Source organism: Crotalus tigris, unplaced genomic scaffold (genome assembly GCF_016545835.1).
Source record: "Crotalus tigris isolate CLP2741 ecotype Arizona unplaced genomic scaffold, ASM1654583v1 scf7180000017611.44802233496:7321179, whole genome shotgun sequence".
Classification (NCBI taxonomy): Eukaryota; Metazoa; Chordata; class Lepidosauria; order Squamata; family Viperidae; genus Crotalus; species Crotalus tigris.
The window spans coordinates 2,561,824-2,576,210 of NW_024096511.1; the positions used below are offsets into that span (position 1 = coordinate 2,561,824).

A 14,387-nucleotide genomic window follows, 5' to 3' on the forward strand; every position below is an offset into this window, starting at 1 on the left:
AAGTAATACAAACATAGTTTTTTTTTTAAAAAAAATCAGATTAAGATGTCTTTTAAAATCGGAACACTACAAAATAAAAAATAAATACTTAGAATGAATTAAGGAAGTCATATGGGAAAAAATCCCAGTGAGGAATTGTAATTTCTTTCACAATTTGAGTGTGAATAAATGCTCCTTTTTCTATTAAAAACTCAGCTTTTATTCTAGAATTGATAAAACTATAAAGATTCTGAAACAGAAGATTTGGGCCATAGCCATGAAGATGTAAGTGGACAAATTAGGAACAATCCTAACCGAAAGCTTTTTCTCTTAGTTACCTTAGTTCCTTGCTTTCTTTCTTTAATCCCTTTTCTGCTTTATCAGCCTACTTGTAAGGTACCTGCACTTCTATTTCATCTTGAATTATCATTTCATTTTCCATTCATTATAAAGCAGAATGAATTTGGAATTTCAAACCATATATCTCACCAATGGTCACCCTCCTGCTGCTACTTTGTTAAATGTTCCATTTGAATTGAGAATATGTTAAATGTTTAGTTTAATGACATTCCTCTCCTATCCCAGGATAGTGGGATAGTTTACAGTGGGGGTCCCTAACCTCTGGTCAATGGACCAGCATCGGTCCGCAGGATGCCAACAAGTGACCCACACAAAAAAGAAAAGCTCCATCCATAGGATAGAGGCAGTATTCCAAACCACACACCCTCTGATCTGTGGAAAAAATTTTCTCCATAGCACCGGTCCCTGGTGCCCAAAAGGTTGGGGACCTCTGGTTTACAGGTCACAGATTTCCAACAAATACATTATATATTACAGCTAAATAGGCACATTCCAGATCATGCTTTCCAACCAAAGTAGGTTTTGTTCTCTTTCCTTGGTTTCTTTTTCCTATTCTTTTCTTTCTCTGGCATTGTTTCCTCTGTACCTGTTTACCTTATTGCTTTCATTCTGTCTAGCTGAACTGGAAGTAAATTATGCAATTTATTCTTACACCACCAGAATAACTTTTCAAAGACTGAAAAGAATGAAACCAAATTTGGTGTCAGGGCTAGTACAATAAATATCAAGTTCAAAAATGGTCAGGTGCTACAGAAAAAAAACAAAACAAAAACCTCCCAATGGATCCCTATGGAAGAGAAGGCCGAGCACTGTGTTAGAATATTGGCAATTGCATATTTCTAACTGTCAATCACATGATACAGAGTGGAACTATTATTAAAGGAGCATGCTCTTCATGCTTCACCACCTTATTAAGTTTACATTATAATGGAAACTTAATCTTTGAAAATGAAAGCTCTTGCAAAATGAGCATTTTCCCCTGGTTTCTCTTTTTGAGATCCTTGCAATGTTTTCTACTAGTAGGGCTAAACTGTTCTTTTTCTCAATGCTGATTATTTTTTTGCTGATTTACCTGATGTTACTTCATGTGACCTCATTTGTTTTTCTGTTGTTAGCCCATTTTATATTTTTTCATCAAATCTACACTACTGCAGAGCAGTTTTGAATATCCACTTTACCCGTGCCTCATATTTACAGTGTGGTGTAATACAGTTATGCAAGCAGTGATGAAAGGGATGGAAATGAGTGGTGAGTGATGCCACCTAGACATTTCAAACTTTCCTTTGCCTTTGTACTTCCTAGGGACAAAAAAAAATCTTGCTGTTAATCTCCATCTGGCACAAAGGCAAAGATTTTGGAAACAAACAAAAAATGTATTCTGTCCCTTTTAATTTCTTATGATGTCTCTTCCTAGTACTAGGAAAGCAATTTAGGAGGAAACAGTAAGGAGGAAACAGTCTAGCAGACACATGGCTATTAATACATTAGATTTTACAGGAGTGTTTGGGTCTAGCTCGAATATATTTAGTAAGTCAAATCCAGTTGAAGGTATTCGTAAATGTATTATCAAGCTATCTTTCATGAATGATTCATGGGTCTTTTGTTCTCATGTTCTATTTTCATTTTGAAAAAGATTATAAATTTGTGATAGTCTTTAAAATTAGTGAGGATATCAATTTTGTCTACTCTTTTTTTTAAAAAAAATCCATTTATGATGTGGAAATATGATGTAAATATGGTTTATTTCTTTGTTTTCTGTAGTACACCTTTTACTTATTATTTCGTCACTTCCTATAACGTATTTTGAAGCACAAAATAGTGTTTTGTGCTCTATACTGTTTGCAGAATTATTATTGAAAAATTATAAAGTTATTTACGCTAAACCCCAAGCCTGTCAAAATTTTAGACGAACTATACATAAATTGATTAATGTATAATGAAAGATTTCAAGGAAATCAACCTAAATTAATTCCCTCCCATTCCCAGTGGAAATTTAAAACCTGCTTGCATAATATCAGAATACTGCTGTGTGATTATAATAGAAATGAGGTAGAAATTGTGTTGTAAGGAAGCTCTCTGTTAATGTTAATTTAAGGTAAAATACCTTTTAAAACAGCTACAGAACTGGCTATACTCATTCTCAGTGGGCCACTGGCTGTGCAAGTTCAAAACTAAGAAAGATAAAATATATTTGCCATTACTGAGCGTTTACAAATTCATGTGCAATAACTGATGTTGACTGCTATAACATTAAATTAAATTATGTCTCAGTACAACTAGTTTCTTACCAAAGAATTCTTCAGAACTTGACATTTTTACTAGAGAGTATAAAACTACAGTTGACCCACAAAAAAAAAATATTTTGGAAATAATCAGTAATTTCATTATCCAATAAAAATAATGACTCACTGCTAGTAAAAACAAAAACTCTATTATGCAGATCTTAGCAGTTACAGACTTCAGGGTGAAGAACAAACTCTATTCATCTTTATCTGACAGATAATAGCAAATTTGGTATAGATTAACTGCCAAATATAAGAAAAAAAAGATTTCCTTGACAGTAAAGATACAATGTAGGCCAACTATTTGTATAATAAAGAGATAAGGAAAATAAAATTGGACTTATCAATCCAACATGTAAATATAACTTTACATTGTTATCACTGAATCATTGAAATGTTTTCTTAAAATTCATTATAAAGCTACTCCAATGCAAAATTCTGTAACATTAAAGAACGATAGCATGGAATTTTTATTTTGCCTAGAAGTGGAACTGAATCTAGAAACTGCTCTCTGCTCTTGTATGTCTTTCTAAATAGGACACTCAGTGCAAGTCAGCATGTTTTCACATGCTAATTAAAATTTACAGGAATATAGGAACAAAAAAGAGGCTAATGTACAGATTCTTCCCTGATCAAAAGATGAATATTCTGAATGTCAGGATTCTGATATTTCTTATGAGCAAGTTAAAATAAGTTTAAACTAATAATGAGAAATGCCTGTCCTTTCACCTGTTGTTTCATTTCTGAGCTATCAATACTTTTTTTTTGTTAGGTTTAGGAATTGGAACTATATGTTGAGATAGGACAGGCTGAATAGATGTTGTTCCTATTTGTTTGCTAAGGGAGTTTTAAAGTTCTTCATTCTTTTTTAACACCATCCCTCAGCAAATATATTTGTAGGCTGGGCGATAACAGAACTGAGCATGGATTATCAGCCCATCTATTTTAATTGCTTAGAATGAAAATAAGAGAGCAAGAGGCTTCTTTTTAATTCTTATTGTATCCTATGATAGAACAATGGAAAGTTAAATCTAATGGAATGTTCCAAATAGGCCTGATTTTTTAAAAAAGTTAATAATCTAATCTTGTTAATGATTTTCATATTTTGCCAATCTAACCATATAAAATATTTGGGAAAATGATATAATTAACCTGGTCCGTTTTTTATTTCTGGCTACAAACTGGAAGCAATAGAGATTGTTAGATATAGGTGTTCTAATATATATATTATATTTTGTACATACCTCCAAATCATTGAAAAATAAATGAGTATCTGCAAGATTAAAAATCATTTCTTCCATCCGAAGTCCAAGAGTCACCGCTACAGGTGGATCCTGGTTGGTGTGTGTGTGTGTGGGGGGGAACAGAAATGATACATATTCTCAGTATGTAATAATCAATACAAACTTTAGTTTTATACAATATGCATGTATAATAGAAAAATAAAAAGGCACAATTACACAATAAGTTAATAAGAAAAATAAAAAATAAGTACACATAATTACACAAAAAATAAGAAGAATTCTACATAACAATGAAATAGTTTTTTTCTTTGTGGAGTGTAATGTTACACTCGAAGCAGAATTTTTTATTATCAGATAAGTAACTGGAAAGAAAATTTAAAGGTTAGTGAAAACAGGCATTTTAAAAATGAATATCACGGTTTACCTAAGATAGAACAATCACATAATAGTTACAATCTAATTGTAACTAAAAATATTACTGAGACTATTAAAATATTGTTGTGAAACAAAATATCTTTTTTTATCCAAATTAAATAGCTTATACAAGAATTATATACTCAGCACAAAAGAAACTTCCAGCTTGCAATCCCATCCCTTGGTAATGATAGGTATATAAACAGCAAGGGGAAAAAGAGTATTCTGGTATGATGGGAATTACTAAAGGAACAACAGGAAAAACTTAGGTCAGTTTGAATTGGGGATGTGGAGGCCAGAAACCTTTGTTGTAAGATGTGTGAAAATAAAGTGATGAAAGCTAAAACACCTTAATGGAAAGCTATAGAGGCTTCCCTCTGTGTTTGATCATCAAAGATACAATGAAGAATTGGATTTCAAATAGTACCATCAGTCATGGCATTCTGCGTAAAGTCTAACAAATAAAGAACTAATATTTGCTAAACTGGATGCTTTTGTCAATGCGACTATGAAGTGGATTCCATCTAGCCCAGTTTTGTTGAATATAGTTAACTTATTAAAATCTGAAATCTGAGGACAAGGCAAAGAAAACCAATGGGATGTATCTATTTTATCTGAATGCTTTTTAAATTCTAAACTTCACACCTGATTCCTTTTAACAAAGAGGTTAGCCTGTGAGCCCCTTGTATGCAAAATATATTGCTATATGGATATATATTTGAGAGAGCCACTTCCAGAAAGTCACAGTACTTTCTAGATTTCTTAACAATCATTGTCTACGACTCTAGGGCAGGGGTGTCAAACTGCTGGCCCGCGGGCTGGATACATCATAGCAAACCCGCGCCCACTCCTTTGCTGGCAATGGCAAAAAAGTCGTGATGCCACGTGACGTTGTATTTGACACCACTGCTTTAAGGCTACTACAGCAGATCTAGACTGCAAAAATCAAGATGACCACTAGATGACACCAAAAAAAGTTTTTTAATCTATTACAGTGGTTCTCAACTTTTCTAATGCCGCGACCCCATAATACAGTTCCCCATGTTGTGGTGACCCCCAACCACTTATACATCACCGGGTGCCAGGGGCGTGGCCAAAGAAAAGGGAAAAAAATGGCGGACAGCGTTGTTTGGCGACCCCCGTGAAATGGTCGTTCAACCCCAAATGGGGTCCTGGCCCACAGGTTGAGAACCACTGATTTATTAGATCTCTGGAATTTTGTGTCCCAATCTGGTGGCCCTATCCTGGCCAATTGCCATAATCTCCTCTAGGAAGAGAGAGCAATGCCAATGCAATTTCAGACCCTTGCAGAAGAAAATGATCATTAGGCCCTATTGAATTTTTGGTTCAGACTTCATCATAGGACTTAGTCATGATCGCCTCAATGGTTTACATTAATAATGGAGAGAAATACAGGGAATACAGTCTTGCTATGAACTATTCTTGAATCTTGTCCTTGTTTTTACCACCTAAGAAAAGAAATGGGTCTTTAGACTAGTGTCTCCACATCCCAACATTCAAACCTGTTGTTTATCTACTTAATTTAGTTACAGCAAGAGATCAGCAGATCCCTTAGTTTATCCTCCCCAAAATGAGAAACTAGCAAGGAGAATTTGTATTGATTTACTATTTGCATGCTAATTTGGCCACAAGTAGATTCAACTCAAAATGTCTCTCAATAATAACATTCTGACATATAACAACGCAAAAATAATAATTTAGATCGCATGCAGTAAAATCTTGTTATTTCAAAATTAATTTCTTTGAAAAAAATCAGTATTTTATTTAAACGTATCATAAAAAAAGTCCAAGAATAATAAATATACTTTATAAATATGATATAAATTGTATATAATTTGGTCAATTTGGTCTAGTAGTTTAGGCACCATGCTAGAAAACGGGAGACTGTGACTTCAAATCCTGCCTTAGCTATGAAAACCAGCTGGGAGACTTTGGGCCAGTCACTCACTTTCAATCCAAGCCACCTCACAGGGCTGTTGTGGGGAAGATAGGAGGAAGATATATTAGTTATGTTCATTGCCTTGAGCTATTTGTAAAAATAATGAAGGTGGGCTTAAATAAATAAATAAACAAACAAACAAACAAGCAGATAGACAAACAGATAGGATCAAGAATAATTTTATAATATGAAGATGCATTACACGATTATAAAATAAAGACAAAGCTTAATTGGGCAACAATCAACTCCTTTCTTACAACCACTCCATGCAGAACCTCGACAGTATGGATATCAACTAGTTCACCACCCAATACGCAATTCAATCTGTTTTTGGGAACAAAGGGAATAGTTTGAACAGAATAACAGAGATGGAAGAGACCTTGGAGATCTTCAACTCTGCTCAATCAAGAGACACTATCCTTTCAGACAAATTCCTGTCCAATTTCTTCTTTAAAATCTCTAATGATGGAGCACCCACAAGTTCTGGAGGCACTCCACTGATTAATTGTTCTCACTGTCTCTTTTCAATGTTTTGTGTAGATAAACAAGAGAAGGGAAATACTTATGGCACTTACCTATGAAAATAATCATTCATCACTTGTTGCATGCATGTACATTGAGAGTTTATTCACAGCAGATGAATTCCTTGTGTGTCCAATAACACTTGGCCAATAAAGAATTTCTATTCTATTCTGTTCTGTTCCTCTTCTGTTCTACTCTACTCTGCTTTGATACTGAGTTGTAAGTAGGTGTGCAAAAGCTGAGTAATAAGCTCTTCACATCCTAATTCCTATAAATCTCATTTACTGTGCTTCTTCTTCTTTTTAAATAATAAAATACTGCTTTTAGTTTAAAAAGAATGATCAATACTTCCAGATTGGATTACTGTAATGCACTCAGTGTGGACCTGCCCTTGGAAAGCTCTGAAGGCTAAAATTAGGGAAGAATGTAGCAGCTAGGTTACTGATAGAATTTTATGGCTCAAAGTCCAGATCAAGTTACACTGAAGAACATATTCAATGACATCATCTCTATGGTTACTATATTCTTTGAGGGGAGAGGAAAGATCCTCTCTTTGTGTGTCACAGAGTGTGAACTGCTACTTGGTGAAATATGGATATGAACCTTTCCTATCTTGTGCAATGACATTTCCCTCCATCCCACATCTTTGAAATTTATCTTTTTTCCAGCCCTTTTCCAGCCACTAACATCTTCTAATCTTTCATTTTTTAAGGAATTACTTAATGTTGCAATATTATTGTTATACTGTTGTAAATTATTCAGGATTTTATACTGATGTGCAGAATGGAAATATATTAAATATAAAACAAGAAAGTACAGTTGCAGCCAAATGGAAGAATACAACTTGCTACACTGCTATGAAAGAGGAAGAAGTTATAGAAGGATATTTCCTAGGAACTATTTACAGAATGTTATATTGCTTTGGAAATACAAATAGAGGGAGGGAACGTGAAACAAGGATTAATTAAAAAAATCTATGTAGTAAGTGAACAAAATAAAAAGATAAGCATCTAGTTAATACAGAACTAAAGCAAAAGAGCCAGGAACAGCATTGTGCTTAAAATGAAACAGCACAAAGAATACATGTACCAGGGTAAATATTTGATTGATAATAACATGCGATAACAAATTGAGCAGTGGGTTACTACTTCTTCGTAGATAAAGTGATATAACATTCCAATAAAAATAAGAGGTATACAAATTAGTCAGGATCTGATCTGACATAAAAAGAGAGCAACATTCTATTCCTATTTGCAATTAAAGACTAAAAGCAACAAGACTTGCTTCAAATTTATTTGAAATTCAAGGTTCAACTTGATGAAATATTTAATCACTAGCTACAATAGAGAGACATCATAAATGTTTCTAGCAACTTTATTTGAGGGCAAAGATGGATGAAAATAATAGGGAGGTAAGATATTGCAAAGAGTATCTTCAAGGGTTCCACAACAATACATTTTATAAATTATTCCCGATTCTCTTTTAAATGTTGGTGTTATTCTTCTTCTAGAACAAACAAAATGAACATTCTTAGCCCACCCCATTGCCGGCAATGGGAAAAAAAGTCATGATACATCGCGACACGTCACGTGACATTGTGAGTTTGACACCCCTGGTTTAAAGCAGTGCTTCTCAAACTTATCAACTTTAAAATGTGTAGGACTTTAACTCACAGAATTTCCCAGCCAGTTTAAAGTATGCTTGTAGGATACTGATCTTGGTAATACCATACAAGATATAAATTTGCAAAAAATATGGAAATCAGGTAGATTCACCCCAGCTTTAATGCAAGAACTGCAATGGAAGATACACCATTGGCATTTGACCCCAGATTGGGATATATATATATATGCATATATATATATATGCAGTTAAAATAATAATTGCTTAACATTGGAAAACTGTTGTTTATATAACAACTGAGATGTGGATTAACAAATTTGTTCATTTATCACATTAAAAACAACTACACATTTAAAATAATGAGTAATCAGAGGCAGGAGCCACAATTTTATTAAATTTGGATGGATTTTTATGGTTTACCTGAGCAGCAATAGATTATAATATATTACTTTGTACATAAGGCAAATTTGTACATGTATAGTATCTTTTGTTTACATTTGTTTGTATTTTCTATATCTTTTATCTATGCGGATTGGATTTATGTTATTTTAATTACCTAATGATGCTTGTTAGTCACAGTTCAATAAAAATTTTTTTTTAAAAATTAGGTGTCATTTGGGAATAATGTGTTATATGCAGATTGTCCAAGACTTTTTTAAAACAAATCTGAGAAATATACATGTTATCACTATTGCGTATACAATACACAATGCCAACTAGAAATACTCTTAAATATATAGTACATAGTTTACCAGCAAGCATACTATCTCATTCTCACAGGACAAAGAGAGAATTTGTTAAAGAGAGACATAACAGCAAGGTGGATTTTTTCTTTTTTTTTAAAAAAATAGTGTACTAAATTTAAGTCTCTCTTTTTTCTCTCCAACCTAATCAAATTCAAGAAGAGCAAGGCAGAAAAAAACAAAGCACATTACCCCAATGGGGTTTGCTTTCTAATATATTCTGAAGGCACTGAATTTATGAACTACAGCAGAAGATTCAATTTGAAAGGTCACTCAATTTTTTTTCAAACTGAGTTATCCTTTGGAAGTTTCATACCAACAAAGAGTATTTTCTTTGTGAAAATAATATTTTCAAAGAAAGTCAGTTTGATCTATTGGTTAACGTAACAGGCTAGAAACCAGGTGACTGTGAATTCTAGTTCTGACTTAGCCATGAAAGCCAGCTGGGTGACCTTGGGCCAGTCACTCTCACTCTCTCAGCCAGCTCATCTCACACAGTTGTTGTTGTGAGAAAAATAGGAGGAGGAAGGTGTGCTGGGTATATGCACTGTCTTGAGTTAATTGTAAAAATAATAAAGGTGTGCTACAAATAATTAACTAAATAAAATATTTAGAGTTTTACATTAATATAAGTTTAAAGTAAATTAACCATTAAGTACCATTTTACTTCTTTGAATATTTAAGCAATATATCACTATATAAAATTCATGTCAATTCTCCACAGTCTAGGAATTACAGAATATATTTCTGTAGCAAACGGTGCAGTTTTTCTTCCGAAATAATTTATTAGTCATGCATGAGATGAGTTCTATGCATCTGCCATATATGAAAAATGAAATGTAAGCAGTTCTTTTTAAACATAATATACAGTATTATAAAAGGACATTAAGAGACAATAAAGAAACCAACGTTTTAAATATGTACTACTGTCAACTTACTAAACCACAGGAATGGTTCTGTGTTAATCCCCTTTGACTTAATAATGTTTAAATATATATATTTTTGTGGATATTGATCCTATAGATATATGGAAAAGCCTCCCAGCTTATTGGCTCATGGGAATATGGGCCTTATCCAGAGATTGCCAACATTGCAAGGGAGGTAAGATCAACTATAACACTTCCCTATATCAAGATACAAATGCCTTTGGCTGCATTAGCAGTTGGCACACACTGGAGCCAGACAGTCTGTCTGTTGACTTCTGTGCTGAATTGGGCCATCTCTACTAGAATGTCCCTTAGGAGACAAATATTCAAAGTTCTCAGGGGCTGAGAAGGAAGCCTGAGCTATGTTAAAAGCTATGTCAGAATTTGAAAGTTGTGCAATGAGATCAGAAGAGAATCAAAACTTGTTTAGAGCAACAGAATAGAAAATATTTCTTTAGGAGGATTTGGTACCAATTTGATTTCCAACTTGTTTTGTGGGAAATATTAAATAAAGCAATAATCATATTGGATATATTTTGTATCTAAGCAGAAAATGTCACCTTTAATATAAATTAATCTTCTCTTTTTTATTGTACTGACTTTTCCTGAATTGCTTAGCTATTATGATCTATCTTAAATTTTTGTTGGGTTGTGAATGCACCGGGGTGTTTGGAATCCTTCCTTCCTTCCTTCCTTCCTTCCTTCCTTCCTTCCTTCCTTCCTTCCTTCCTTCCTTCCTTCCTTCCTTCCTTCCTTCCTTCCCTCCCTCCCTCCCTCCCTCCCTCCCTCCCTCCCTCCCTCCCTCCCTCCTATTAAAACATATGTTTTTAGAAAGCTGATTATTTTACTGTAACTTGTTATGAAAAGCTGCAGTTAATTAGTAGTTGAGTATTTTCCCAATCAATCACAAAATATTTCAATAGCAGTGTTCAGACTGACATCTAAATGCTAGTTCAGTGATGGCAAACCTTTTAGAGACCAAGTGCCTAAACTGCAACCCCAAACCCACTTATTTATTGCCGGGTGCCAGGTGGGCGTGGCCCATGGATGGGCATGGCTGTGGTGGTCATGGCAGATCACCTCAATGTTGTTCATGGGGAGGGACACCTGTGGGGACCAGGCAAGGTTGTGGGAGATCCAGAGGGTCTCTGACAGGTGGGATGGTGGGCAGGAGGCTCGTCCTGTGGAGAGAGGCGAGGCAAGGTGAGGGTGCCATTATCACAGGGCAAGGTGAGGCAGGGGCCGGGGCCGCTGCTGCCTGACACCATCGGCCCCTACACACAGATGCCAGTGAGCGCACGGGTGCTGGGAGGCATCCAGCCAAATGGGACCTCGGTGAGTTAGTGGGCGGCTGGTTGAAGAGGGATGGTTGCCATCTCCGGGGCATGGCGCGCGTGCCCACAGAGAGGTTCGCCACCACTGTGCTAGTTAAATAAAGCAAAGGAAGCTGATTTTAGTCACAAAAAGCAGTAAAGCCTTGAGAAGTTGTAAGAACAACAGGACAAAGTGTTATTAAGTATCCAGTTAAAGAAATCCTGCATTTAATGGGCTAGGAGTGGGGGTATACGGAAGAATGTCCATTAAAACCAAATCTATATCATTTATGTGAAGTTATATTACTTGACTTTTTATGTAAATCTAAATAATAACATTTGCAATAAAACTTAGTAAATCCTGAAGTAAAGTCTGAATGAAAAAAAATCTGTCAAATCTAGGACTATTAAAATCAAATTTATTTATATACCAGAAATACTGCTGAGTACTATGGGAATAATTCAAGGACTTTAAACTTAGCAAATAAATTACTCTACTGCACAATAATTAGCTACGATAAAAGCACTAGGTATTTCTCACATACCTTTCCATATTTCTGTGCATAAGATCCTGTAAGAAGCGAATGGAAGACAATGATAGTTTCATCCAAATCCCAAACAAATACACGCTGAAAACAAAAGAATCAAAAAATCAATATATACAAATAGGACAAGAGGCAGTTATCCAGAAATATATGTAGCCCCAAACAGTCTTTATGGGAAAAAAAAGTTTTTATGAATCAATACTTCAAGTAAAGAAAGATTTTACTAAAAAAAAAAAAAGGCAGCTGTATAATCCCAGAAAAAGTTGAGGATGCTTTTAAGGAGCTGCAGACACGTGATACATGAATATTGGACTACACTCCAAAGCATTTTTTTTACTCCAAAGCACTGCCCAGCCCTCTCGCTGCTTTTTTATATTTGAATTATCAAGCCAAAAGTAGAGATTATCAAAGAGCTTGGTTATTTAGAAATATCAAATAGTAATTTTAACTTTTATATCAGAAAATTTTCACTTATGATCAATTTTTATGGTCATATTAAAGAGGGCAATTATGCTTTTTAGCAAATGATCAAATATACTATTCTGTGAAATCACACATACATACATACATACATACATACATAAACTCCTTAATGATATCCCATGCAGATGTATTTTGTGATTTGCCTGTTATCTTTTAGCACCAGGAAGAAAACGTTTTCTATCAGTTTTCAATCCAATATGAGATATTTAAACTTTAATAATTGTTTGAAAGGGGAAGAATGTGTCAGGGAATTTATCCAAAGTAGACATACAAAGTGCTCAAAATAGAGGTTCCAAGCTTCAGATTGAGATCTGTAGACTCCCTGGATTCTTACACTTCAATTACAATTACATTCCAAGAGAAGGCATAAAAAGGGAGAAAAGAAAATGTTATCAGGTCGTAACTTTATGAAATTAATTTGTTTTAAAAAATATTTTATACAGTACTTAATCTAATTTTGAATGAACAGCATTTTCTATTAATATGTATTCTTCTTCTTCTTCTTCTTCTTCTTCTTCTTCTTCTTCTTCTTCTTCTTCTTCTTCTTCTTCTTCTTCTTCTTCTTCTTCTTCTTCTCCTTCTTCTCCTTCTCCTTCTTCCCCCCCCCTCTCTCTAGTATGAATTACTTTTTGACCTTCATATTGCTATTAATTTGTAAGAATATACCTCCAAGTCACTATCAGGAGGAGGAGATGGGTTATTTTTCCTCCCTCTGCCCCTTGATTTTGACCCAGAACTCCTACATGTTCTTTCATCAAGCTCTTTGATTGGAGTTGAAGGGCTCTGCACAGCATCAAACTCTCCTGTAAAACAACAACAGTAAACACTTATCAAAATACAAGTATTCCTCATTCAATTTTATGGTTTACATAAGGTACTCCTAAAGCTTTGAATGGGCAATTTGGATTACCTGTAAATCCCTAATAATTCAAGAGGAATGAAAATAATCTGCTTACTGAGATTCCTCACCTTCTTTAACTATGAGTATTTGCCAAATTACAAAGATTGCGTGAACAAATAGAAAGGCAAGAGATAGAGGATATCCTAGGTATTTCTGTATAATTTCGCTGTGTAATCTTATATCTGAGCAGACTATTTTTTAAAATTAGAAACAAACTTAAATAAATCAATCAACTTTCCATACTATGGGATGTACAGTTCTGTTCCAAGACAGAGGTCCTTTAACATTCCATCTTTTGAATATTATGCAATGCCTACTTCATAAAGGTCAAGCACTAAATGGAACATGCCCAAATACTTGTTTACCAAAGGAACTCCCATGTCTGAAACTCTAGGAGCAGATGTGAAGGCCACCAAGAAATAGTTTTTAGCTTAAGAGATATTAATGAAACATAAACGCTATTGTGCAGAAATAGACATTGAAAATGTCTACCACAACATAGTAAATGATTTTTACCTATGAGTAACCTTGCTTTTTAACCTTACAGTCTAAGACAGTGAGAATGCAGGCAGTTCAGCATTAACACTTTTCTGAAATGCAGGTTGCAAATTAAGATTCCTTGACTTTGTATTCTATTTCATGAGTTCTTCCTCAGGTGATGCCATATTCTGTGGGCTTTATATGCTATTAATAGAAGATCTGGAAACTAGCAGGGTAAAATAGGTTTGAGTTTATGAGTAGCAGCAGCTACAAAATGGTTATATGGTACATTTCTGGATACAAATCTTTGAGATAATATTAAGTCAGAAGTTCTTCTCAAAATGGAATGGCTGTGGGTGTTAAGAATGTCCGGATCTGAAGATATTCCATCCTTGATCTTGAATGGGGTGGCACTTCCATTCAATGGTAATGTAAAGTTTGAGAGTTTTCTGGATTCATGGCTCCTACTTGAAAATAGCTGTATATAGGAAGACCTTTGGCTTGCTTCATCTGTACCCTTTCAGAGGTTGGAGGGGAGGAGACACTTCAGATAGCCACTCAAGCTCTGGTAACCTCATGCTTGACTACTTCAATGTGTTCTGCATGGGATTG

General features: G+C 34.6%; 1 protein-coding gene across 17 annotated transcripts in view; it reads right to left on the reverse strand.

Moving 5' to 3' along the window:
• The window catches only part of EYA4 (EYA transcriptional coactivator and phosphatase 4), a 114,895-nt gene that overhangs the window by 18,788 nt on the left and 81,720 nt on the right, over positions 1 to 14,387 (reverse strand). For all 17 annotated transcript variants that reach the window (XM_039323743.1, XM_039323734.1, XM_039323752.1 and 14 more), the window contains 3 exons: positions 13,061 to 13,197; positions 11,912 to 11,995; positions 3,866 to 3,955 (listed from right to left, as the gene is read on the reverse strand). In XM_039323743.1, coding sequence (XP_039179677.1) covers positions 3,866 to 3,955; positions 11,912 to 11,995; positions 13,061 to 13,197 — 311 coding nt within the window. The remainder of the gene's footprint in view (positions 1 to 3,865; positions 3,956 to 11,911; positions 11,996 to 13,060; positions 13,198 to 14,387) is intronic.